A 26,794-nucleotide genomic window follows, 5' to 3' on the forward strand; every position below is an offset into this window, starting at 1 on the left:
GAGGCTCACCTGACGAAGACCCACACGGGTCGAAACGTACCAATAAAGAATGTTCCTGGGAGCAGTGAAACAGTGTGCAGACATCCCTTCCTTTTCATTGCACGTATATTTTTTACCAGCACCTGTAGAATTTCTGGAGATGTGTGTGCTTCCTGTTGGATCCTAACTGTAGTGGATGTTCACACCACTTAATTTAACCATAATGTGTGAATATCTTGAATGTCATTTAAGGGGAAAAATACAAATTAGTTTACTACAGCAGAAGGGAGTTCCAACCGCACCAGGCTATAGCCTATATGGCAGGCCAGTCTGGTGCATCTCAGAGGCAGGACAGGTTACAGGAGGAAAGGAGGTCACAGGTATGACCTGACGAAGAAGATGTGACTGATGCATCGAAATGCTTTTTTACTTGAACCCTGATAATAAAACAAGGGCTTAAACTATGTCTGAGTTGCTTCCTTTCCTCTTGTTTACTACAGCATTTGTTTTGAGTAGAAACTGTTACACATTTTTGTTTCAACTTGGAAGTTGATATTATTTTATATTTTAATTTAGCAATAAACAGATTAGTTTACAATAGGCCTATGAACGCAAATAAAATAGGGGGTATTTTTGCAGTATGCTAAAAGTTTGATGAAGCACGCCATCCAACTTATGATGAATTCCTGTTCTGTTCTTTGACTATATAGAAGTGTCTATTTGTAGGTCTCTAAATGTTTTGATGAATTGAACATGGTGGACCCTCTTGTAAACAAGTGTAATGCTTAATTGGGTCGTCCACTCACAGTTAACAGTCTTTGTATTGAGTTTGTGCTTGAAATGTACTGTAATTCTACAAACTGTTAGGCCTAATACATATTTCAATCAATCAATCAATCCTTTGTCCTGATTTGATTGATTGAAGTATTTATTAACAGTTTGCAGAATGGGTACATTTCATGAAAGCACAACTCAATACAAAGACTGATACTGTGGACTACACGACACGACACATTACACTTGTTTGTTTACAACAGGGTCCACCATTTTCAATTAATCAGAACATTTTAGAGACGTACACTTCTATATTAAAAAAAAGGAAATCATGTAAGGAAAGTCCATTGATGATTTTATGGTCAAAACTACATACTTTATAAATCGGGCATTATTTGTATCGTGACTAAATGAGTGGATGTATGAGTTTAACAACATATAACGCACACAACAACATAACACATCCAGTTTCTTTAAAAAACAAGTGAAAAACGTAAACAACCAACCGGAAGTCATTTCCTTCCCAAGGTCCCATTGCCTAAAGGGATTGCACTATGACTGGCTCATTTGTTGTCAGTAGCAACAGTTGGTAAAATGGTAAATAAATTGATTTAACATCGATATCGATGATCGAATAAATGAAACATTTCGAGGAGACACCATTGTCCCATTTCGTTTATTATCAGCCGGACAATGGACAAGTTGACCTGAAAGAACTGTCTGCCTAAAGCCAGCGGTTGCTGGGACAACCAACCAAAGTAGCCAATCACAGCGCTACTAACCGGCCCTCCGGGCTATGGGGTCTAAGACCGCACGGCCCACCCATTCATGTTTTGCAACGCACATTTAGTGGGCGTGGTCTGGCGTTAAGCTCATCCTCTCCCATTCACGAAACGAAGATACGCTCAGAAATGACGTCACTCGCTCGCCGACAAAGCGCCAGGAGCGCCCTGAGGCCTGAGCGCAACGGCGCTACGCAACGTCTGCGCAATAATAGTAGCTGTCACTCAAAGGACATTTAAATGGCCACTACTACACACGACTGTATTTTGTACAACGAACAACAACACTGTTGTTGTTAAATACGTGAATATTTTGTAACCAGGCGCATTACGCAGGCCTCTGTTTTGTAATTGTTATTTTATTTTATTGTATTTTATTTTCCAATACGTTCCGCTAGCTGCCGTTTCTGTTCCTTGTTGTTGTTCGAGAAGAATTCAACATGAGCAGCGAAGAGGACGACTTTTTGCAGAAAGCAAGGATTGCATTTGAAGACCTGTGTCGGGCTTTAAACATGGACGAGGAGGCCAGCAACGAAGCATGGAAGACCTATGAAAACATAAGTAGAAATTTCACGTTAGAGGTAAATCGTTTAATAGCTTTAACAAATGTCAATTCCTATACGCGTATGGTACGGTGCAACCACCGGCTTTTATTTCCTGCTCGAGTATAATGGAGAGCAAGTCATTATGTTAATCAGTGGAGTCGATCTACAGACCGGTTATTGGTACTCCAATACGAATAGATACTGACAGTACATTGTATTGTCTTGTAAATACTGTATTATAATAAATATGGGTGAACAAAGAAAGACCACTAGAGGGTAGGATTTCCAACATGGTGCGCATGCAGTGACGGGGACAGTCGGACACTCACTGACCCCATTTGACCTCCTGTGCCCAAAATGTCAGATGATATGTCCCCCACTTTGCTTAGTATAGGTACTATAAAGTATCTCCCCTCTCTTCCCCCGGGGCGGAGGTGGCTCAGGGGTAGAGTGGCTGGATGGAAACCGCAAGGTTGCCAGTTCGAACCCGGGCTCCCCCAGAGTTAGTGTCGAAGTGTCCTTGAGCAAGACGCTGAACCTCTAATTGCTCCTGATGTGCTGGTTGGTGCCTTGCATGGTTTCCGCCACCATTGGTGTGTGAATGAAATGTACAATCTATGTAAAGCGCCGCTATATAAATGCACCATTTACCATTTACCCCTGTTTCTGTTCTCTCTCTCTCTCTCTCTCACACACACACACACACACACACAGGGGAGTGAGCTGCATTGGCTGGCCTGTGCCCTCTATGTGGCATGCAGATCTTCGGTGCCAACCGTTGGCAAGGGCACGTCGGAGGGGAACTACGTCTCTCTGACCAAGATCCTGCGCTGCTCAGAACAGAGGTAAGACCATCCACAATACACCTGCACAGTCAGTCACCCTCAAATCTATCATCCATCCATCCATCCATCCATCCATCTTCGACGCTTTATACGTAGTCACTAGTCTGGTGGCGCGGGGGGGCAACAGCTCCACCAGAGAGCTCCAGTCTTCCCTTTCCGGAATAACATTAGTAACTTCTGGGGGATCCTGAGGCGTTCCCTGACTATTTTGGTCCGGAGATATAATCTCAAATCTATCATAAACAATAAAACCCTGGCTGCAAATTTGTTATACTGTAGCTATTGAAAAATAGCAGATCTACACGCTCATAGTGCGGCCGCACTACGAGCTTGTAGATCTGAAACAACATTTTCAGATGAGGGTCGGCGGCCAAATGCATATATTTTTTCGGGGGTCCGATTCCTTGACGTGAAAATGTTTGAGAAAGACTGACATAGAAACATGAGGTTTTTCAGAAAACTATCAGGATATTAGAAGACATTTTGTGGAATCTTACCTCAGGTCTAAATGGGTTAATTTGGTTACATTAGTACACTCTCAAAGTGTCCTTAAATCTGGGTAAATTTACATTCTGTGGTACCATTGTCTTGTTGATGAATTAGCCTATTGTATGTTTTCAAAATAGCAGATCTACAGTACAAGCTCACAACGCATCATTATTCTTTTGCAAATTATTGTACAAAGAAGTATAGAGAGATATTTTAGGTGGTTGTAGCGTTAGGCTAATTTAATTCAATAGTGATAAATAACTTTATATTCTGATCGGTTAGTTTAACTCTCACTGACTGTGCAAAAAATGTCATACTAAGAACTTTCCTGTGTAATAAAAATAAATCATCTATGCTTTTTACGCCTTTCTCCCACCCCAGCCTGATTGAATTTTTCAACAAGATGAAGAAGTGGCAGGACATGGCCAACCTGCCACAAGAGTTTAGACAAAGCACAGAAAATCTGGAGAGAAACTTCACGGTGACTGCGGTCATTTTCAAGAAGTACGTGCCCATATTTAAAGTCATCTTCAAGGCCCCCTCAGATGACCCTCCACGACTTCATAGGAGCCGCAAACAAAGGTATGTTTTTAAGTTTTCAAAACATTTACAGTTGTCCTCAGTTTGCCAAAAAACCTTATCTTATCACATGCTATACGTTTATGCAATAAACGTGTATGGCTGCCATAAACATAAATTGCATTCTATTGAATCTGTAGCAATGTAAGAATGCACACATTATTATTATATTGTCTTGCCCAACTCATACAGAGTTGGGCAAGACAGCTTTTTCTGTCAATGGCCCAACCTCATGGAATGAACTTCAAAACTCCTTAAAACTGAGCTCCCTGCCATCCTTCGGTCAGTTCAAAGGAATGCTCCTGAACATTTTTCACCGTGATTGCTCCTGCTTCAATTGATTTATTTTACTGGTTGTTCTGCATTTAAGTTCCTTTATCCTGATTTATAATGTTGTGTTGATGTATTGTTTTGACCTTTTTAGTTGATTTTATTATTTGTGAATTGTAACCTCGGCTACATTGAAAATGAGGGCTTGCCCTCAGCTGTATTTCCAAGTATAAATAAAGGTGATGTTGATATTGAGACATATCCTCATAACATTTTTGGAACCTATCACATGCTGATGAGTTTGTTGTGATATGCTTTTCAGACGGCATCCATGCACAGTGTCTGAGGTCTTTAACTTCTGTTGGATTCTGTTTGTCCATGCTAAAGGTAACCTTTAATAATGTACAAGTGTTTAAATATGTTAATTATGGTCAAAACGATTATGTTTCTCTATTATAGTTCTTTGACTTTGTACAAGAATTGGCAAAAGATAATGATATGCGTCATGAGCTCGTACAGTACCAGTAGATCTGCTCTTTTGAAAACTTTTGATATTGTGATATTATCAAACATTAAATATCAAACACACAGTCTACATTTCCCGCCCAAAAGAAATGCATGCATTTAATTCAGTCTGACCAGAAGTATAAATGTAAAACATAACTCCACCACTGATTAAAACCCATTTTGGGCGGGAACCCCTTTGGTGTTTTAAACATTGTTATAATTAGCTATTGAAAAATAGCAGATCTACAAGCTCATAGCGCGCCACTCGGTGGCGCGCTGCGAGCTTGTAGGTCTGCTATTTTTGAAAAATCGTGAAAATATTTATTAGGATTTAGAAGAATCGTTTTTTAAATTTGAGGTCAGGCCTAAATGGGTTAAAAAACAAAGGGAATACCCAGAGTGGGGATATCAAAAGCACAGCCATGGATTATCCCCCATCCAGAGCAAATTGAACCCTGCCTAATTCCATCAGAAAGAACAAAATTATGCAAATCTAACTTCATACCTTGACACAAGGAAGTCGCGTTAATATACCGGTAAGGGCACAACTGTGGTTATGGAGAGCATGTGTGAGTGAAGTCAAACTGGCTTTGGTCCAGTTTGCTTAGCAAACCGCAAGGGGCCAAAAGAGATTTTAGGATCAGCGTGGATGAATGGAATGAAGAAATGGGAGGGGAGAGAGAGAGAGAGTGGGAGAGGGAGGCCGGGGGACTAATGAGAGGGCAAGCACAGACTTGCATCAGCTGGACATCATTTGTTTCAGTCTTCATGCAAACATGTCACCAGAAGTCATTCCTTTTGTAACTTTTAGCCTCAGCAAAACAAACACATCTTAATTACATGCACACACATGGCCAGTGTGTACACGGTATCTTGGCGACACATTGTCATTAGATAGTAAGCTAGGACATGGCTGTTTGTTTGGGATTAGTATTGGTATGTTTGTTATATATGACAAGTTTGGAAGATGTTATAATTCTTGAATCTAGAAGACAAATATTAATTTCTTTATTTCTGTTTTCTCCTATTTGCTCTTCCCTGCTGTTCTCTTTTTTTAATCCACTTCTCCCTTCTCCTTTATTTTCTCCAATTCTTCACTCTCACTCTCTCACACACACCACACACACACACACACACACACACACACACACACACACACGCAGGTAACTTCCCTATGATTAGTGATGACCTGGTGAACTCCTACCATCTGCTGCTGTGTGCGTTGGACCTGGTCTTCACCAACGCGCTGCTGTGCAACGCCAGGAAGGATCTGCTCAACCCACATTTCAAAGGTTCTTATTTGTCCCACAGAATCCTCCAGTGACGCCACAGCACTGTAGCATGTAGCATCTACTCCTACACATGTGTGGATGCCTGGTAGAACATGTTATCTGTTATTACTACCCCATGTGCATATAGTACATGCATTCATGAGTTTCTGTTCATGTACAACTTCTTTTCTGTGTTACTAAATTCTTCGTGAAACAAATAATACTGTAAGAGCTAACTCCCAAACAAGAACTAAACTTTATTTCATGATGGCACTCACTTCCTGACTACACCGCAGGATTCAAGAACCCCATGACGGCCACATCCTCTGTGTAAACATCACATACCTATTGTACTGCCCATCGTAAAAAGTAAAGTTCTGTGCCGTGGTTAACACCCCCGTCCCCGCCAAACCATATCGTAGGCAGACACCTGTGTCTTACATAAGTAGTCTTACATAAGTAGTGAAAAACTAAAGCAGACATACAAGCTCACAACATGATGCGATGCGTTGTGAGCTTGTACAGTAGTTACAAGATTTCTACCCGACTGCAACGATATACATACAGAGAGCCAGAGATGGAGATAAATTATGTTTATAGTGTTTCCCCTCCATCCACCTCCATCGATAAACTAAAAATGTACAACAAAACAATGTACGCTATAATGTTTCATAGTAACATTTAACTGCAGTGCAGTAATGGACCATAGGACCAACATTTTTTTCTTTGGCTTTTAACTGGACCCTGGTCTTTAGGGACAGTCTTAGGGCTCAAGTTTTGTCACCGCTAAACCCCTTATCCCTAAACTTATTTGCCTTTTTTTTTACTATTTTGAATTTTTTTTTTGAATAGTTCAACTATACATTGACACGTTGTGAGCTTGTAGACTGGCCATTTTAACTACCGGTATTCAAAAATGTTTTGTAAAATAGTAAAAAAAAGGCAAAGAAGTTTAGGGATAAGGGGTTTAGCGGTGATGGAAATGGAGCCCTTAGACCCTTAGAGAGAAGATTATAGTAAATACATTTTAAGATTAGAACTGAGCCTAATTTAACTGAACTGACCTAACCAAATATAGATTAATTTAACTTTGAAAAAAATCATAGGAACCCTTTTCAAAAGAAAGCCACTATCTCCCTGTCTGTCCTCCCAGGTCTTCCAGAGGATTTCAGCAGTAAGGACTACAAGCCGGCCCCGGGTCCCTACTGCTTCATAGAGCAGCTGTGTAAGCTTCACGAAGGCCTGGTGTTGGAGGCCAAAGGAGTCAAAGAACACTTCTGGAAACCCTTCGTCAAGAAGCTCTTCCATAAAAAGGTACCCCACACACACACATGCAGTCATGTACTGTACACACTAAACACGTGTTGCATTTCGCTGTCAGTTGGTTCGTTTCCTGCACCGCCCACTTACGCAAAAGTAAAGCCCAAGGCAGTTGTTGATGCATGTGTGTATTCGAAACCACACCGGCACACTTGCATTTACGCACGCACGCAACACATGTATACCACAAACACTTTCTCAATGAAACTTGTTTCAAAGTTGCCTTATTAACCACAGTAACCTTGGCATCTCTATTTTCTACTCAAAAAATGTTACAAACGTTTTGACGGGACGAATGGATGACATGGCCCATGTTCTGCAACTAAACTCCCTGACATTGCTATGCTTTTCTTTCACAGATACTTAAAGGCAAAGAGGACAGTTTGACTGGATTCCTGGATCCTATGAACTTTGGAGATGGTTTGTAAGTGTCAGTTGTCACGTTTCACTGCTCTGTGTTTATCTCTCTCACATCGCTACACATTGATATGTTTGAATAGAGGTTTGTGGGCTTATTTAAAGCGATGGTTCTCAGTTTGGGGTCCAGGGAGTCCTCAGCTAAATTATTGATACAGTAGTTAGGAACCAAACGGACAGTTAAAAAAGTTACAAACTTCCTTAGTCATTAAAGCATTGCTTAACCTGAATAATTGTGTCAGTGTTGGGAAGATATCGTCGCATGGATTGGATATAGGAAGTCATGGACGTTTGAAGTTTAAAAGCTTAGCAAGTTGTTCACACTTTTAATTAATGGATGGCCAATATGGCTTGTTGGCTTCTTAGCGAAACGATATTAGCTGACAGCTTTTTCTGTCCTCATGGAATGAACTTCAAAACTCCTTAAAACTGAGCTCCCTGCCATCCTTCGGTCAGTTCAAACGAATGCTCCAGAACATTTTTCACCGTGATTGCTCCTGCTTCAATTGATTTATTGTACTGGTTGCATTTAAGTTCCTTTGTAATTTATCCTGATTTATAATGTTGCGTTGATGTATTGTTTTGACTGTATTTGTGAATTGTAACCTCGGCTACATAAAAAATGAGGGCGTGCCCTCAACTGTATTTCCGAGTATAAATAAAGGTGATTATGATATCTACCTTGTGCTTTCCTCCATGTCCAGCGCATCCCTGGGCCGTGTGTACGAGGAGCACATCCTATCCACCGGCAGTCTGGATGAGAGGATCTTTACAGGGGAGGGGGCCAACGAGGACATCGGGACCACAGGTCACTGTCTGTGTGAGGGGGTGGAGAACCAGGGCTCTGCAGCCTACAGGATACACAGTAAACTGGATGTAAGCGAACACATTGGCATGTACACATTATGGAACAAAATATGATAGCACACACTCGCTCAAAGAAACATAAAAGACATACGGTATGTGTTAGTGTTAAGTTCCTCTAATCTCTCCGAAAAATAAAGTTTGGCAACTACTTGTGTAAGCACAAGGTTCCATTCCATTCTTACTATTTATTAGTTTTTACATTATCCCTGACAGTTTACTGCCACCATTTACATTAAAGTCAGTCTTTCTTTGTATCACTTTGAAATACTGATACTAAATTACCTGACCACTAGATATGACCACCACCAGTAGAAAATGTGTTCGCCTTCGGGCAGTAAATATCTCCATATTTCAGCTTTTTATGTTTTTTCATATTTTAACGCCCTACTTCATCATACAAGAGTGTCACAGAAATGTAGTGAAAATAGTAGCTCTACAAGCTCATAATGTGCAAACGCATTGGGATGTTGTATATCGGCTATTTTCACTGTTGAAAATATTGAAAATAAAATAAAATAAAATAGAAAAAAGGAACGGTTTCCACCCGACAGAGATTGAAATAACGTGTTCCCCCCCCCCCCCCCCTCTCTCCCTCAAGGCCTCAGCCCTGAAGGTGTCCACTCCCCTGACGGGCAGGAAGTACATTCAAGACAACAGCCTGGCCTCTCCGGTCTCCACTGCCATGCAGAGTGTGGGACGACTCCACAGCCTGCTGACCGGACTCAGACACGGGCCCAGCCCCAAGCTCACTGAAATACTCAGGTACTTAAACACGGGCCCAGCCCCAAGCTCACTGAAATACTCAGGTACTTAAACACGGGCCCAGCCCCAAGCTCACTGAAATACTCAGGTACTTAAACACGGGCCCAGCCCCAAGCTCACTGAAATACTCAGGTACTTAAACACGGGCCCAGCCCCAAGCTCACTGAAATACTCAGGTACTTAAACACGGGCCCAGCCCCAAGCTCACTGAAATACTCAGGTACTCAGCCCCAAGCTCACTGAAATACTCAGGTACTCAGACACGGGCCCAGCCCCAAGCTCACTGAAATACTCAGGTACTCAGGGGGCTGGGCCCATGTCTGAGGTTTTTGCTGTACATAAGGGACCGTTGCTAGCAGTAGTTATTAATAGAGCAAATGACTAGTACATTCTTCACCCACAGTCACACACACACAGTCACACATTCTTCACCCAGTAGTACTCACATCCGCGAGTACTACTCGCGGATGTGAATGTGATGTGTGTAAAATAGTCCCTTCCTGCATCATCATTAAAAGTAACAATTGGGTAGTTTCATATTCTATATTCACCATTTTAAAATTATGAGATATCTTGCATGGAAAGTTACCGTTTGAGGCCGGAGGATGCTCAGCATCATTCAAATGTTCATCCACTACACAAATAAGTTTCATGGCAATCTGCCCATTCCATTCTTTAATAGATATCTTGTGTGCAAATTGGACATTTTGTCTTAATGCTGGCGCTACAGAAAAGAGCATGGGGTCACTCAAATCTTTAGAGCATGAAGGTGAAGTTCATGCCAATCCAGACAGTAGTTTTTTTTACATTATGTTGTTTGAGACCAAAGTGGTAGACTTTAGAGCAGTGGTTACTGGTTACCAAACTTTTCAGGTCAAGACCCTAAAGAGAAGTTAGACGTTTGCCCCGGGACCCAAACTATTGAACTACTACTTAAACATTTGTTTTCTAATGTATGGAATTTTAGATTTTTCTTTTATTTCTTCCTGAAATTAATGAAAATCAATTAATGAATTATTTTTGCTTTTTTCGGGAGATTTCTTTGAACATATTTTGAAATAATAATAAATAATAATAAAACCAAATGTAGGAAACAGAAAGTAAGGGGACCCATAACAACGTGTCAGCGACCCACAAATGGATCCCGACCCGGTATCCGGGAACCAGTGCCTTAGAGTGGGTCCACTAGTGGGGCTAAGACGTGACCTCTGACAGACATCAAAGGTTTAGTGAGTGATTCTGACGGCCCTTTGCTTTCAGTGCCTGTGCCAGAGACCCCAGTGAGGCCATCTCAGACCGACTGAAGGACATGTTCCAGGTCTTCAGTCAGCACTACGAGGACAGGATGGAGGAGAACAAGGGAATGGGGAAAGGTACGCATGTGCACACGCACACAGAGTAAGATAGTGTGATATAGGGGTATTCAAACTATTCGTGGGTTGGAAGACGAGTGTGTTCTCCGACGCTGTACTAGCAACTCCTACATTTTGACGAGGACCCCTGTTATGTTGAGCTGCAGGGAGTGGAACTAGTCTGGGGGGGGATAACATGTTCCTCTGTACTGTACTGTACGTGTTACGACTGTTACGTAGTGTTCACTGTCCGGTGAAAATAAATACGCTGGCAACTGTTCTAGATGTGAGGAAACATATGGTTGTCTACACCTTCCCCTGACCTAGCAGTAGGGGTTGGCAAACTTGGCAGTGACAGCCTGACAGGCACTGTATAAACAAGGAGGGGTGGAATTGGCATAATGACCAAAAAGAAAGAGATGATACCGCTAGCGTCTCTAATATAAATACCATCTATTCCTGGGCCACAGACATGGCCATGAAGTATTTCCGCCTGGCGGAGGCGCTGTACTACAAGATATTGGAGGCCATCATTGAGAGAGAGAAGAGAATCCTGGGAGGCGTGGCTGACCTTTCTGTAAGCCCAACTTCACCCAATCAACAATTTTACCTTTTCATTTGTGACACTTCTTTTGTGACAAATACGATGTGTGTGTGTGTGTGCACTCTACAGGGGATTCTAGAGCAGGAAGTGTTTCATCGCTCCCTGCTGGCGTGCTGCCTAGAGGTGGTCATCTTCTCCTATCGGCCCCCGGGAGACTTCCCTACTGTCATCAGCATCTTCCAACTCCCTGCATACCACTTCTACAAGGTACACAGGCACCCCATACAGCTGTCTACCACTTCTAGAAGGTACACATATACCCCATACAGCTGTCTACCACTTCTACAAGACAATTTACAATTTACAATTTAGGCATTTAGCAGACGCTCTTAATCCAGAGCGACTTACATTAAGCAAGAACAAAAGCATGGGAATACATCACATAAAGACATTTATCATGAAACATGCGTAGCTAAGAAAGTAACAGTGGAATATCTATAATGAAACTATACATATAAGCTATACATCTATACTACTATGCTACACATATGTACTATGACGTGCTATGACTACTAGAATTGCTATCTAAGGGGGTGGGGTAAGTGCTATGGGCCATGATGGAGTCTGAAAAGGTGGGTTTTCAGACTGCGGCGGAAGATTGGGAGTGATGCTGCAGTTCTGACTGCAATGGGAAGTGCATTCCACAGTTTTGGAGCCAGAAGGGAGAAGAGTTTGGGACGTGTGGAGCGTTGTCCCGGCGTTTTTAGTGAGGGTACTTCCAGCTTCCCTGCGTTGGCTGATCTGAGTGAGCGGGAGGGTTTGTAGGGTTCGATCATACTTGCAAGATATGGGGGAGCCATACCTTTGGTTGCTTTGAATGCCAGCATCAGGGTTTTGTATTCTGTGCGGGCAGCGACCGGGAGCCAGTGGAGGGAGCGGAGCAGGGGGGAGACATGTGAGAATTTTGGCTGGTTGAAGACCAAGCGAGCTGCAGCATTTTGGATCAGCTGGAGAGGCTTAAGTGCACATGCTGGTAGGCCAGTAAGGAGGGAGTTACAATAGTCAAGTTTTGACAAGACTGTTGTCTGGATTAGGAGCTGGGCTGATTCCTGGGTGAGGAACGGTCTAATTCGTCGTATGTTATAGAGTGTGAACCTACAGGATCGAGTGACAGCTGTGATGTGAGTTTTGAACGAGAGCTGACTGTCCAGGACAACACCAAGATTCCTGGCTGTTGGGACAGACGTTACCAGGGCGTTGTCTATGGAGATAGTTAGCTCCCGCATAGGGCAGGACTTAGCTGGGAAGAAGAGAAGCTCAGTCTTGTCTGGGTTCAGTTTGAGGTGGTTGGAGGACATCCACTGTGAGATGTCAGCCAGGCATGCGGTGATGCGCTCTTCCACCTGAGTGGCAGAGGGGGGGAAGGATAGAAACAGTTGTGTGTCATCGGCGTAGCAGTGATAGGATATATTGTGAGCAGAGATGATAGTGCCAAGGGATTTAGTGTACAGTGAGAAAAGGAGGGGACCAAGAACCGATCCCTGTGGGACCCCAGTTTGGAGGGTTCGGGGGGATGATAACAGACCTTTCCAGGAAACCTGGTAGGTCCGGTCGGTGAGGTAGGAAGAGAACCACTTTAGTGCCGTTCCACCGATGCCTAGATCCGCTAGGGTGTCTAGGAGCAGCTGGTGGTTCACTGTGTCAAATGCTGCCGATAGGTCTAGGAGGATCAGTACTGCAGAGTGGGAAGCAGCTTGGGCAGCATGTAGTGCTTCTGTGACTGCCAGCAGGGCAGTTTCTGTGGAGTGGGCCTTCTTAAATCCGGACTGGTTGGGATCCAGCAGGTTGTGCTGTGAGAGATGGAGAGAGAGCTGGTTGGAGACAACACGTTCAATGGTTTTAGAAATAAATGAAAGGAGTGATACCGGTCTGTAGTTCTTGACATCTGAGGGGTCAAGAGTTGGTTTCTTGAGGAGTGGTGTTACTCTGGCTGACTTGAGGGCAGATGGGACACAGCCTGAGGTTACTGAGGTGTTGATGATGGAGGTGATGAAGGGGAGCAGATCAGGTGCGATGGTCTGGAAGATTGGAGACGGGACAGGGTCAAGAGGACAGGTGGTAGGTCTAGAGGATGTCACTAATTGTAGAACCTCGTCTGGGGAAAGAGGAGAGAAGGAGGACATGCATGGTATGTTGGGGTTAGTGTTGGTTGAGTCAGATGCCACTTTATGTGGGAGGGGAGGAAAGGAGCTGCTGATATCATCAACCTTCTTCTCGAAGTAGTTGACAAAAACCTCAGCAGTGAGGGATGCAGGTTGAGTGGGGGGAGGGGGTTTAAGGAGGGAGGAGAAGGTGGAGAAGAGCTTCCTGGGGTTAGAAGTACAGGATTGGATTTTGGTGTGGTAGAAAGAGGTTTTAGCAGTGGTTAGTGAGAGGGCGAAGGCAGAGAGGAGTGAGTGAAAGTGGGAAAGGTCATCTGGTAGCTTTGTCTTGTGCCACTTTCTTTCGGCTGCCCTTAGAGGTGTTCGTTCAGATCTGAGAGTTTCAGATAGCCAGGGAGCCGGTGGACATGAGCGAGCTGGCCTGGATGAGAGCGGGCAGTGTTGGTCGAATGCAGATGAGATAGAGGAGAGGAAGGATGAGGTTGCAGTGTCAGGTGAGAGGGAGAGGAAGGACTCCAGGGAGGGTAGAGAGGAGAGAATAGAGGATGAGAGGGAGGAGGGGTTTAGGGACTTGAGATTGCGTCGGGAGGTGACGTTCGGAGGGTTAACAGGTTTAGGCGGGAGGGTGGAGAGAGAGAGGGAGAAGGTTATGAAGTGGTGGTCAGACCTAATTAAGGGGGTAACAGAGAGTGTGGAGGGAGAGCAGGCTCTGGAGAACACAAGGTCCAAAACATTACCAGCCTTGTGAGTGGGAGGGGAGGGAGATAGGGAGAGGTCAAATGAGGCCAGAAGGGATGTAACGGGAAGATACTTCTCTGCGGTAGGAAGGTTGAAGTCACCCAGTAGAATCAGAGGGGTGCCATCTTCCGGAAACGAGCTCATCAGAGAGTCTAGTTCTTCCAGGAAGTTCCCGAGAGTTCCTGGAGGGCGGTAGAGCACAATGAGGATGAGGGGGACTGGCTGTGATATTGAGATAGCATGAAATTCACATGTGGACAGAGAAAGGTGAGAGAGATTTAAGACACGGAAATTCCATTTGGGGGATGTTAGTAGCCCTGTACCACCCCCTGTACCTGTTTGGCGAGGGGTGTGGGTGAACTTGTGTGAAACAGAGAGGGCGGCGGGAGTTGCAGTGTTATCTGGGGTGATCCAGGTTTCAGTCAGAGCAAGGAAATGCAGAGACTTGAGGGAGGCGTGGCCTGAAATGAATTCAGGCATATTCTTTTTGGTAGCTGCGTGGCAGTTCCATAGGCCTCCATCCACCACAATGTGGTGACTGGGTGAACGAGCTGGATAGATGAGATTTGAGGGATCTCTGTGACTGGAGAGGTAGTGTCTAGGGCGACATGAGGAGGACAGTATAGGGACGGTGGGAAAGCACATTCTAAACAGGTATAAGGATAATAATAATAATAATAATAATAATAAAGTACAACTAATAATTATAACATAATAGTAGGAAGTAAGTTGATACAGAACCCCTAGGACGGCCTCCTTCGATGTGTCTGGATGTCCGGGTCTTTGGATTGGACGCTAGGCTATATTCAGTCAGCCTGTGTGATTTTTCAAAAAACTAAAGAAAGGAAATGGATAGAATAGGTTCGGAGTATTGTGCTCACTTACTGTGTACCAGAGTGCAGGTTACCAGAGCAAGTGCAGAGTCAGACCGTGAGTCAGAGAGTCTGTGAAACTGGGGCCTATATGTAGGCCTGGAGAGACAATTTCTACAAAAGTAGGTGGAGCTAATAGTTCAAATGAGCTGTTGATGGCTCAGTTGATAGCAATCAGTCCTAATGATCTCTTCAGTTTCAGAGATACAGTCTGATTAGTGTGCTAACTAAAACACAGACAAGACAAAACAGATAGTACAAAAAGAAAGAAAGAAAGGAAATGGATAGAATAGTTCAGAGTATTGTGCTCACTTACTGTGTACCAGAGTGCAGGTTACCAGAGCAAGTGCAGAGTCAGACCGTGAGTCAGAGAGTCTGTGAAACTGGGGCCTATATGTAGGCCTGGAGAGACAATTTCTACAAAAGTAGGTGGAGCTAATAGTTCAAATGAGCTGTTGATGGCTCAGTTGATAGCAATCAGTCCTAATGATCTCTTCAGTTTCAGAGATACAGTCTGATTAGTGTGCTAACTAAAACACAGACAAGACAAAACAGATAGTACAAAAAGAAAGAAAGAAAGGAAATGGATAGAATAGTTCAGAGTATTGTGCTCACTTACTGTGTACCAGAGTGCAGGTTACCAGAGCAAGTGCAGAGTCAGACCGTGAGTCAGAGAGTCTGTGAAACTGGGGCCTATATGTAGGCCTGGAGAGACAATTTCTACAAAAGTAGGTGGAGCTAATAGTTCAAATGAGCTGTTGATGGCTCAGTTGATAGCAATCAGTCCTAATGATCTCTTCAGTTTCAGAGATACAGTCTGATTAGTGTGCTAACTAAAACACAGACAAGACAAAACAGATAGTACAAAAAGAAAGAAAGAAAGGAAATGGATAGAATAGTTCAGAGTATTGTGCTCACTTACTGTGTACCAGAGTGCAGGTTACCAGAGCAAGTGCAGAGTCAGACCGTGAGTCAGAGAGTCTGTGAAACTGGGGCCTATATGTAGGCCTGGAGAGACAATTTCTACAAAAGTAGGTGGAGCTAATAGTTCAAATGAGCTGTTGATGGCTCAGTTGATAGCAATCAGTCCTAATGATCTCTTCAGTTTCAGAGATACAGTCTGATTAGTGTGCTAACTAAAACACAGACAAGACAAAACAGATAGTACAAAAAGAAAGAAAGAAAGGAAATGGATAGAATAGTTCAGAGTATTGTGCTCACTTACTGTGTACCAGAGTGCAGGTTACCAGAGCAAGTGCAGAGTCAGACCGTGAGTCAGAGAGTCTGTGAAACTGGGGCCTATATGTAGGCCTGGAGAGACAATTTCTACAAAAGTAGGTGGAGCTAATAGTTCAAATGAGCTGTTGATGGCTCAGTTGATAGCAATCAGTCCTAATGATCTCTTCAGTTTCAGAGATACAGTCTGATTAGTGTGCTAACTAAAACACAGACAAGACAAAACAGATAGTACAAAAAGAAAGAAAGAAAGGAAATGGATAGAATAGTTCAGAGTATTGTGCTCACTTACTGTGTACCAGAGTGCAGGTTACCAGAGCAAGTGCAGAGTCAGACCGTGAGTCAGAGAGTCTGTGAAACTGGGGCCTATATGTAGGCCTGGAGAGACAATTTCTACAAAAGTAGGTGGAGCTAATAGTTCAAATGAGCTGTTGATGGCTCAGTTGATAGCAATCAGTCCTAATGATCTCTTCAGTTTCAGAGATACAGTCTGATTAGTGTGCTAACTAAAACACAGACAAGACAAAACAGATAGTACAAAAAGAAAGAAAGAAAGGAAATGGATAGAATAGTTCAGAGTATTGTGCTCACTTACTGTGTACCAGAGTGCAGGTTACCAGAGCAAGTGCAGAGTCAGACCGTGAGTCAAGGTACAAGGTACAAGGTACAAGGTACATGTCTCAAGAGACATGCTTGTAAGGCATGCAGTGTTGGTCCCCGGCCGCTGCTCAGTGGCCTGAACTGAGGCTAAATCTGCTATGGTTCCACAGATATGCTGTAAAGAGGTCTGTAGTATACTTCATTGTATGGTGCCCTATGCCGGAAATAGCCGTTTTTCAAAATCACAACACGGTGCATCTCTGTTTTATTTTCTTGTGTGTGTGCATGTGTGCCCAGGTTATAGAGGTGCTGGTGCGAGCGGAGCAGGGTCTGTTCCGGGAGGTGGTGAAGCACCTGAACCAGGTGGAGGAGCAGGTTCTGGAGAGCCTGGCCTGGAGAGAAGGCTCCCCGCTGTGGGACAGCCTCCGCCAGGCCAAGGACCGAGTGCCCACCTGCCAGGAGGTCTGTCTGTCTGTCTGTCTGTCTGCCCACCTGCCAGGAGGTCTGTCTGTCTGGCAAACACTTAAAAACCCATTTAGACCTGAGGACCTTATAGCTTTTAACCACTAAACCATTCTTTTTCAACTTTAGATGTTGGAAAATTAACGATGAACTATTAACATCTTTACTTATTTACAGTTTGTGGTACTAGGCGTTAACCTAAACGATACAACTGTTATTTGTGTGTGTGTGTGTGTGTGTGTGTGTGTGTGTGTGTGTGTTATAGGTGATGCCGCCACAACATCTGGAGGACGGCGATGGCTCGAGCACTTCAAGCAGCGCCCCCCTCACCCCCGTCAGCCATGGGCCTGACCTCACCACCAACAGTATGGTCAAAGGTCTGTAAGGCCCCTTTTCCACCAAAAGAACTGTGGTTCTAGAACTGGTTCCATTCTAGATTATTGGAACCATTTTTTGGTTCCAATTCTGAACCAACTTTTAAGATTTTGAACCAATTCATTTTCAGTGGAAACACTCTGAACTGGTTCAATATTGGGTGGGAAAAAACCCTGGTGGAAAAGGAGCTAAAAGTGTGTTACAGATATTTTGATTATTATAACAAAACCCCTTCAAATCTATACATGTATATACTTTTTCTTCTTTTTTTATCCCACGATTTGCCACCGTGCCCCCTTTATGCATTATACTTTGACAATTTGAAAATAGCCGATCTACAAGCTCGCAACACGTCGCTTTGTGAGCTTGTGAATTAAGTACATTTTGATACCAATACTTGTACTTTTAATTTAATACAGAACTTGGACTTGCAAGAGATTATTTCTACAACATGGCGTTGATATTCTTCCTTCCTTCCCTAGGCGTGTCTCCGTCTCCTACGACCCTGTTCGGTCGCTACAGCTCCCCGCCCGCCGGCACCGCCCGGAGGAGGCTGTTTGTGGACCCGTCCACCACCTCCACGTCAACCACCTCCGGCACCACCACGGTCACCACGGTGACCACCATCCCAGCCCGGAGCGGTCACACCAACCTGTTGACCACCATCCCAGCCCGGAGCGGTCACACCAACCTGATGACCACCATCCCAGCCGGACAGACCGTGGTCACCATGGCAACCGCCACGGTCACCGCAAACAACGGCCAGACGGTCACCATACCTGTACAAGGTGAGCGTCTACTCTGGGTTGATCTCAGACGGTCGGTCGCACACGTTACAGTACATCTCCCTTGCTGGCCTGGTATACCAGTCGTTCGCATTGCCCCGTTAGCGCCGTTCGCACCGCCCGAAAAAAAAAATAACACTCATCTTTTACTTTCTCTAAACATTTCAACCTAAAACATGAACCTTGATTGAAAAAAACTAAAGTTGTCCTTACACTAACTATCCAGGTCTGAACGCAGCTTTAGAATGTACATCAAGCACCAAATCTTGATGTAACATTTCCTGACTGCCCTCATGACATCATCACAGGAATAGCCAATGAGAGTGGCGGCATCACGTTCATCCCGGTCCAAGTGGTGCAGGGCTCTACTCTACAGGCCATAACGGCCCAGTCTCTGACCGGCGCCATGACCAGCCAACCAGCCGTGGCCAAACGGGTGAAGCCGGCCACCAGTCCACTGAGGAAAGGCTCCCTGTCGCTGTTCTTCAGGAAGGTAAGATGACCAAAAAAAAGACAAAAAAAATGCAGTAATCTTGGTCACTAAACTGCCTCCCCCTGGCCAGCCGGGGCGCCTGATGGAGGGGAAAGGAACTGGTTGGAATAACGTGTTCCTTCCACGCGCTACGTCCAACCAGGGAAACTCCCCCCTGTCAGGTGTAAAGGAGCAACCTGGACACTCATGCATGAAGGAAGCATGAGTTCAAGTCCGTTGCTCTCCCCAGGTTGGGCAGAGGGTGTGTAGAGCCCAGGATCACATTAGATAATTGACATAGGGGTGAAAAATGGGTTACAAAATCGGGGGATAAAAATTATATATATATAAAAAAAAAGAAAGGTAAGATGAGAGTTGAAGTCATGTCTACGTTAGGTTACTGCTACCAATAATTCAAGAAGCTAATAAGCTATAACTGCATACATCTGAAATGTACAGTCGAGCCCTAAAAAGTCTGCTTTGTGCAACAGCCTTGCTCATCAGAAAGAGATTTTTTTTTTTACCCATTTAGGCCTGACGTCGAAATATTGTTTTTGAAGTCTTCTGAAAGAATATATATTCAAAGATTTGAGCCGCATTTTCACGATTTTTCAAAAATAGCAGACCTAGTAGATCTGCTATTTTTCAATAGCTACCAAAAGGGGTTCCTGCCCAAAATGGGTTAATAACACATGTTTTCGGATATGTTTTCTTTGTTGCAGGTGTACCACCTGGCCAGCGTGCGTCTCAGAGACCTGTGCGTCCAGCTGGACATCTCGTCAGAGCTGAGGAGGAAGATCTGGACGTGTTTCGAGTATTCTCTGGTGCACTGCGTCCAGCTCATGATGGACCGACACCTGGACCAGCTGCTCATGTGCGCCGTCTATGTCATGACCAAGGTACAGTACAGTACAGAGTACAGTACCAAGGTACAGTACGTCTATGTCATGACCAAGGTACAGTATGTGTACAGTACAGTACGCATGCCTGTGTGTTTGTATAAGCGGCATGTTCGTAAGAAAGTGTGCCCTGCATCTCATCATGGCTGTTCGATAAGACGCAACACGGCAGGGGAATATAATGGACCCTTTTCTACAGCAGACATTTCAGTAGTCGAGTTTGTTTGTTTAAATGACTGGCTGGTGCCTCTGGAGTACATCATTCAGACACCAGATGATAAATGACAAATGGTGCAACTTACATTGGGTGGGCTGCTGCAGATGTAGTAGTAGGTTTTGTCCTGAGGTGTGGGTGTGGGCGGCGAGCCGGTCTTGTGAGGTGAGATGTAGATGGAGTGATTATGTGACAGCAGAAGTCTGCGTGGGGGAAACCGCTCCTCAGACTGAAACACGCAAATTAAACCAGTTAAAGCAGTGTGCCAATGTACCACACTGGTACTGTGTGTGTGTGTGCGTGCACATGGATGTGTTGTGTCTATATGTGCATGTGGGCTGCTGTCTTGCTCTCTTGCTCATACGTTCTCTCTCCAGAGCCGAGCTTCCATGTTCTGTGTCAACTGAATGCATGTGTAATATGTATGTACATCACATTGTAGGTGACCAAAGAGGACAAGTCCTTCCAGGACATCATGAAGTCTTATCGTACACAGCCTCAGGCCAGCAGCTCTGTAAGTATCTTTTATTGATTGACGTTTCTATGTGACAAAAATGCATATTCATGAACTGTCAAAAAGTCTAAAAGAAGCTTGAGAGTGCCCGTCTCCACAGTCTGTCTCGAAACACGTTGAGAACCATGGTTGTAGGGCATTCACTTCTAGTCATTTTTACTAGTTGACTAGTTGACTGTCTGACCTTGTAGAAGTGGTAGACAGCTGTATGGGGTATATGTGTACCTTCTAGAAGTGGTAGACAGCTGTATGGGGTGCCTGTGTACCTTGTAGAAGTGGTACACAGCTGTATGGGGTATATGTGTACCTTGTAGAAGTGGTAGACAGCTGTATGGGGTGCCTGTGTACCTTGTAGAAGTGGTACACAGCTGTATGGGGTATATGTGTACCTTGTAGAAGTGGTACACAGCTGTATGGGGTATATGTGTACCTTGTAGAAGTGGTATGCAGGGAGTTGGAAGATGCTGATGACAGTAGGGAAGTCTCCCGGGGGCCGATAGGAGAAGATGACCACCTCCAGGCAGCACGCCAGCAGGGAGCGATGAAACACTTCCTGATCTAGAATCCCCTGTAGAGCGCGAGCACACACACACACACACACACACACAGTCACACACACACACACACACACACACACACACACACACACACCATATTTGTCAAAAAAAAAGTGTCACAAATGAAAAGGTAATAAATTGTTGATTGGGTGAAGTTGGGCTTACAGAAAGGTCAGCCACGCTTCCCAGGATTCTCTTCTCTCTCACTAGTTGACTACTGATAGTTGTTTAACTACCTATTATGTAAAAAGAAAAATACTATAACTATAATCCACCTGATCTTGAGGCCTACAAAATCAGAAAAAGGAAAAATAAAGTTTCTTTCTTATCAACTAGTCAACTACTGTAGTACCAACAAGGTAGACTAGTGGATTTACTAGTCGACTAGTTGCATAATGCCCTACACTGTTGTAGACTTCCATGTACTGTATATCCTCCTGACGATAAGCAACTCACTGGTGATGCTGTCACTGTGGATAAACAACAGTTATCTCCATTCTCCAATCACAAAAAAAAACTGCTTAAATTGTAGATTTGGTTTACGAATCATCCTAAGTCATGTATGGAGATTAATCTTTGACAGTGTATAGTGCTGTTTATAGTGCGTGTCAGTGTCCTTGTGATGCATTAGGCTAATCGCTGTTCCTGTGTCCCCAGGTGTACAGGAGTGTGCTGATCTCGGGGAGAAAGAGGCACAACTCCAGCAACTCAGAGACCAACAGACAGAGCTCTCCCTCTGATGAACCAGGTGAACACAACGTCACATTTTATTACGAAATCTGTTGTTTATAAGTTCAATGGAAGCTACATGGATTTGTTTACTTCCATAATTTATTATTTCTTTATTCTCTGTCCTTCATCATTCATTTCCTTGGTCCCTCTATCATTGTCTTATTAATTGTCATTGACAAGGAACTGCGTTTTATTCTTGTATCTCCAGTGAGTGAAGACAACAGCCCGGTCCCGATGCGTTCCAGTAGCACCCTGCCAGTCCCGCAGCCTGGCAGTGCCCCCACCACGCCCGTCAACAACTCCCCCCAGGCCAACGCCACCTCTGCACCCTCTGCCTCCTCCCCAGTGGGGGGCGGTATCGAGGAGAGGGGAGACCTCATCCGCTTCTACAACCAGGTCTACATCAAACAGATGCGCAACTTTGCCCTTCGCTACTCGCCCAGTTCACCGTCTGCAGGGGTAAGTGTGTGTGTGTGTGTGTGTGTTCCTTACACTTTTATAGTTCCATTTTAACGGTTTTACTGCTCCTGGCGGGACGTTCCGTCAGAAGGAATCCAACCAGCAACTGCTTCTGGCGTAATGTTCCGTCTGATATGATAAGCTTTATTATTTATTATTACTATTTTGGTTTGGCCTTTCCTTCTTTAGCGATCCTAGACCGGATTGTGCAACCGCACTATCCACCTGCCTTTATACAGGCTGACTAAAAAGCTATATAACTCAAAATCTGCAGTCTGCGGTTGGCTCTGCGTCCAGCAGGAGGCAGTATATGGGTTAAGCCACTGCGTTGCCACGTTTAGAAGATTTCTGGTACCACCAGAGGAGGTCCATGGTACCACTAGTCCATGGTACCACAGGTTGATAATCAGTGGGTAGGGTGATGATAGGTTTGGTACATTGGCACACTGCTTTAACTGATTTAATGTGCTCGTTTCAGATGGAGTCTCCCAAACTGTGCCCGTACCCCAGCCTGAGGAGCGCTTCCCCACGTAGGCTTCTGCTGTCACACAACCACTCCATCTACATCTCTCCTCACAAGACCGGCTCCCCGCCCACACCCACCCCTCGGGACAAAATCTTCTACTACATCGCTAGCAGCCCACCCAATGTAAGTTGCACGAGTTCACATTTTGTCATTAAAACTCATTTACCGCCAACACCCCCATCTGGTGTCCAAATTGTGTACTCCAGAGCCACCAGCCAGTCATTTAATAACGGGTACACCTTTTAGTTTGGAAGCCGTTTCACTCTGAAACCGATGTAACGGGTTCTGCAAATGTTATTTAATTCACTCAAAACATACATTTTGTAACCGGGGATCATATAGTTTAGACAAATTAGAGAAATGAGGCGCAAATAAAGCTTCTTTTGATCCAAAAAGAAGATTCAGAGATATAGACGGCACACGTCAGCTGAATTTTCAATTTATATTAAAATGGGCATCAAAAGGCGTTCTCGGCGGGGAGGGCATTTGGAGTTAATTCTAGTAGACACACACACACACACACACACACACACACACACACACACACACACACACACACACACACACACACACACACACACACACACACACACACACACACACCAACAACCTACTGTACGCTAAATCTCTCATGACCTCTGACCCCCCCCCCCCCCCCAAGCGTCTTCAAGAGATCAACAGCATGATCCGCACCGGAGAGACTCCGCCCAGGAAGCGCAGCATGCCTCTGGAGGAGGAGGAGGAGCTATCCCCCAAGAGGGTGTGTCCAGACAACCACTCCGCCCTCCTCCGCAGGCTGCAGGACGTGGCCAATGACCGAAGCTCCAACCACTGAGACACGAGTAGACACGCCCACTGAGACACGACTAGACACGCCCACTGAGACACGACTAGACACGCCCACTGAGACAAAACTAGACACACCCACTGAGACACGACTAGACACACCCAATGAAACACAACTAGACACACCCACTGAGACACGACTAGACACACCCACTGAGACACGACTAGACACACCCACTGAGACACGACTAGACACGCCCACTGAGACAAAACTAGACACACCCACTGAGACACGACTAGACACACCCAATGAAACACAACTAGACACACCCACTGAGACACGACTAGACACACCCACTGAGACATGACTAGACACACCCACTGAGACACGACTAGACACACCCAATGAAACACAACTAGACACACCCACTGAGACACGACTAGACACACCCACTGAGACACGACTAGACACCCAATGAAACGGAGATAACCAGGACAGATGACATACAGTACAGTGTACCAAGCACTGATGACCAGACATCAGGTATTACCAACATTCATTCATAACTGAGGCAGCGGAAATATTCATTTCTTATCCATCCATCTATCTACAGGAAGGGTTGAGTTCGGTGGGTCAAAAGGTCATGATGCTTTGGCTTCATTTAGAGCCTTAGGGAGAGTATTGGGGAGAGAGAGAGAGAATGTTTAACTGAAAATCATAGTCCATAAATGTTCTGTCTGTCTCTCCCTCCCGATGGATAGTCATAGTTCGGTCATTGCAACAACGTCTGAACTACAATAAAGATGGCTGAGCATCTAGAGTCCAATCCAGTGCGCCGTCTGCTTTAAAATGACTTGATCAAAGATGTTCAGGCTCAAGCAGTCCCTTCAGACGGGGAGCGAGTGACGCAAGGCATTGTCGGCTGATCAGCGGCCCATGATGGATGCGGGACGCGTAGCGGAAAGAATAAACGCACGCCTCGCATTGAAAATTGAAAAGGCCTTAAGTGTCCTGCTGTGTCCACCAAGAGAGAGAGGTGGTGCTGTTTCAGTTTGATTACAACATTGTTTTTTTTGGGTTTTTTTACTACAATAAGCTGTCAACAGCACTCCAATTTTAGTTTGAATGGAAATCTTCAGGATCAGATGGTGTTGATCGATGGTAGATAGACGTTAGTGGTTTCACCTCCTACAGCGTATTGTACTGTATGAACAGTATAGGCTGTCAGTATTATGCATCTTGTGTTAGATAACATTTATACTATGAATGTTACAGAAAATATCCTTTCACAGAACTAATGCCGCGTTGTCTGAATTCTGCGGCTCTAAATCATGACCCATCTCATCCTCATTCCATATATACCGCATTAGTTCTGTAGATTGGAGCTGTATTTCAAATGTCACTATTGGCAGAACAACAAGGGCCTTTCTCGGCCCCACCCTTCACCCTTTGTTTATATTGTGTTTAGTTTCCAAGATGGCCGCAGTACCAGGAGGGGGTGGGGCGGAAGTGAGCGGGTGGGGTCGACCATATGCCCTTACTGGGCTGCATTCAAGACACTTGCCTTGTGTCTGACACCTGACTTGTGTCTGAACACAGCTTTGATGGACGTGTTCTGCCCCCCTCCCCACATCAAACAGAATGTTTGGTCAAACCATATGGGCTTCCATTGGAAATGCATTGGAGCGACCAGTAAACACAGACACAAGACAGGTGTCTTGAATGTGTGAACGCAGCCCATAAGGGCATAATATGTCGACCCCACCCGCTCACCTCCGCCCCACCCCCTCCTGGTGCTGCGGCCATCTTGTATCCTTAACACAATATAAACAAATGGGAGAGGGGTGGGGGCCGAGAAAGGCCCATGGATGGTGTTATGAAGTAGCTCGCTGAAAGCACTCTGATGACTTTGTCTAACGACTGTGTCAACGTGCGAAGAGCATGTAGCGGAAATCATTAAAAAAAAACGTTTTATATAATATATATATATATATATATATAAAATCCCCCTTGGTTTTACAAAGCAGGAAAAACACCATTATGCTTATATTCTTATTTTGTGTGGTATGCTTTCTATGATTGTTATATTTTAATATTTAATTAGTTGCTTTGGTAGGCAATGTAATGTTTTCTGTTATTTACTAGACGAGTGATTACAGTAGAACTAATTTCCCGTCTTATTTAAAGGGGGTGTGAGTGATATTTATTTTGTTAAGAGATCAATGTTAAATAGCTTTATATTCCAATACCAATCGTTGCTATGAAGTGTTTGTTCCCCAAAAGTATTATCCCCATTTCTTTAAGCTCTTAAGCATAAAGGATGAACAGGTGAAAATAGTATAGTATACATTTTGAAGTTCTTGAGAAGCGGTAGAGATGGGGAGACCTATAGCCTGGTAAAACCACTCCCCCTGCTGGACAACATTAGGGGAGACTCCCCCATTATTGACCAAACACTCTGTAGCAATGATCACCATCGGAATGCAGAGCTATAACCTTTTCATTTAAAGGACAACTTTGTTTTAGTTTTTTCAACCCAGATTAATGATTTACGTTGTTAATAGAGTGTAGAGTAAGAGTGTTAATATATTTTTCATTTGCTGCTTTCTTTAGTTTTAGCAATTTTAGCTATATTTGACAGGGGGGGGGGGCATTCGAAGAAGTGGCAAAATATGTATTTTTCTTTACAAAGAATTACGGCGAATTCTTTATTATTTACTATAGTCCTACTAGACCCCAGGAAATTACATCTGGCCACAAAAGATCACGGGATCTACTGAATGTGAAGGGGGAGGTGACAAACTGACATGCCTCTGCCCCCAAACATAGCTAAAATCGTTAAAATGAAAGAAAGCAGCAAATGAAAAAAGATTAACACACACTCATCTTTTACTTTCTCTAATAAGAGCTTAAAACATGAACCTTGGTTGAAAAAAAAAGTTGTCCTTATATTTACTAAATATTTTTCTTACAAAAGCATAACCCCTTTAACCATAGACTGATGTAATTATTGTAGGTTCATACTTGCATACATGCTCAGTTTCTAAGACTTCCCTTGCAATCATGCATTGTTAACTCGTATTATTTGTGAACCTCCTTGA

General features: G+C 44.2%; 1 protein-coding gene across 1 annotated transcript; it reads left to right on the forward strand.

Moving 5' to 3' along the window:
- The first annotated feature begins 1,776 nt into the window (after positions 1 to 1,776).
- On the forward strand, positions 1,777 to 25,444 carry rbl2 (retinoblastoma-like 2 (p130)). Its single transcript, XM_080760764.1, has 22 exons — positions 1,777 to 2,116; positions 2,795 to 2,925; positions 3,796 to 3,996; positions 4,586 to 4,650; positions 5,934 to 6,062; positions 7,195 to 7,355; positions 7,721 to 7,785; positions 8,483 to 8,654; positions 9,244 to 9,407; positions 10,668 to 10,780; positions 11,230 to 11,336; positions 11,433 to 11,570; positions 17,209 to 17,373; positions 17,639 to 17,750; positions 18,231 to 18,536; positions 18,842 to 19,026; positions 19,728 to 19,904; positions 20,561 to 20,632; positions 21,847 to 21,937; positions 22,130 to 22,380; positions 22,859 to 23,029; positions 23,568 to 25,444. The coding sequence occupies exons 1-22, from the start codon at positions 1,976 to 1,978 to the stop codon at positions 23,739 to 23,741; spliced, it is 3,291 nt and encodes a 1,096-aa protein (XP_080616890.1). The 5' UTR covers positions 1,777 to 1,975; the 3' UTR covers positions 23,742 to 25,444.
- The last annotated feature ends 1,350 nt before the right edge of the window (positions 25,445 to 26,794 follow it).

This window comes from Protomyctophum bolini, assembly GCF_963924005.1.
Source record: "Protomyctophum bolini genome assembly, chromosome: 4".
In the NCBI taxonomy this organism is placed as follows: domain Eukaryota; kingdom Metazoa; phylum Chordata; class Actinopteri; order Myctophiformes; family Myctophidae; genus Protomyctophum; species Protomyctophum bolini.

Excerpts from the sequence above, each read along its gene's own strand:
- rbl2 (XM_080760764.1), top strand. The coding sequence starts at position 1,976 with ATGAGCAGCGAAGAGGACGACTTTTTGCAGAAAGCAAGGATTGCATTT. Across the intron at positions 17,374-17,638 it reads GAGTGCCCACCTGCCAGGAG|GTGATGCCGCCACAACATCT; the intron begins GTCTGTCTGTCT and ends TGTGTGTTATAG. Across the intron at positions 19,905-20,560 it reads CCGTCTATGTCATGACCAAG|GTGACCAAAGAGGACAAGTC; the intron begins GTACAGTACAGT and ends ATCACATTGTAG.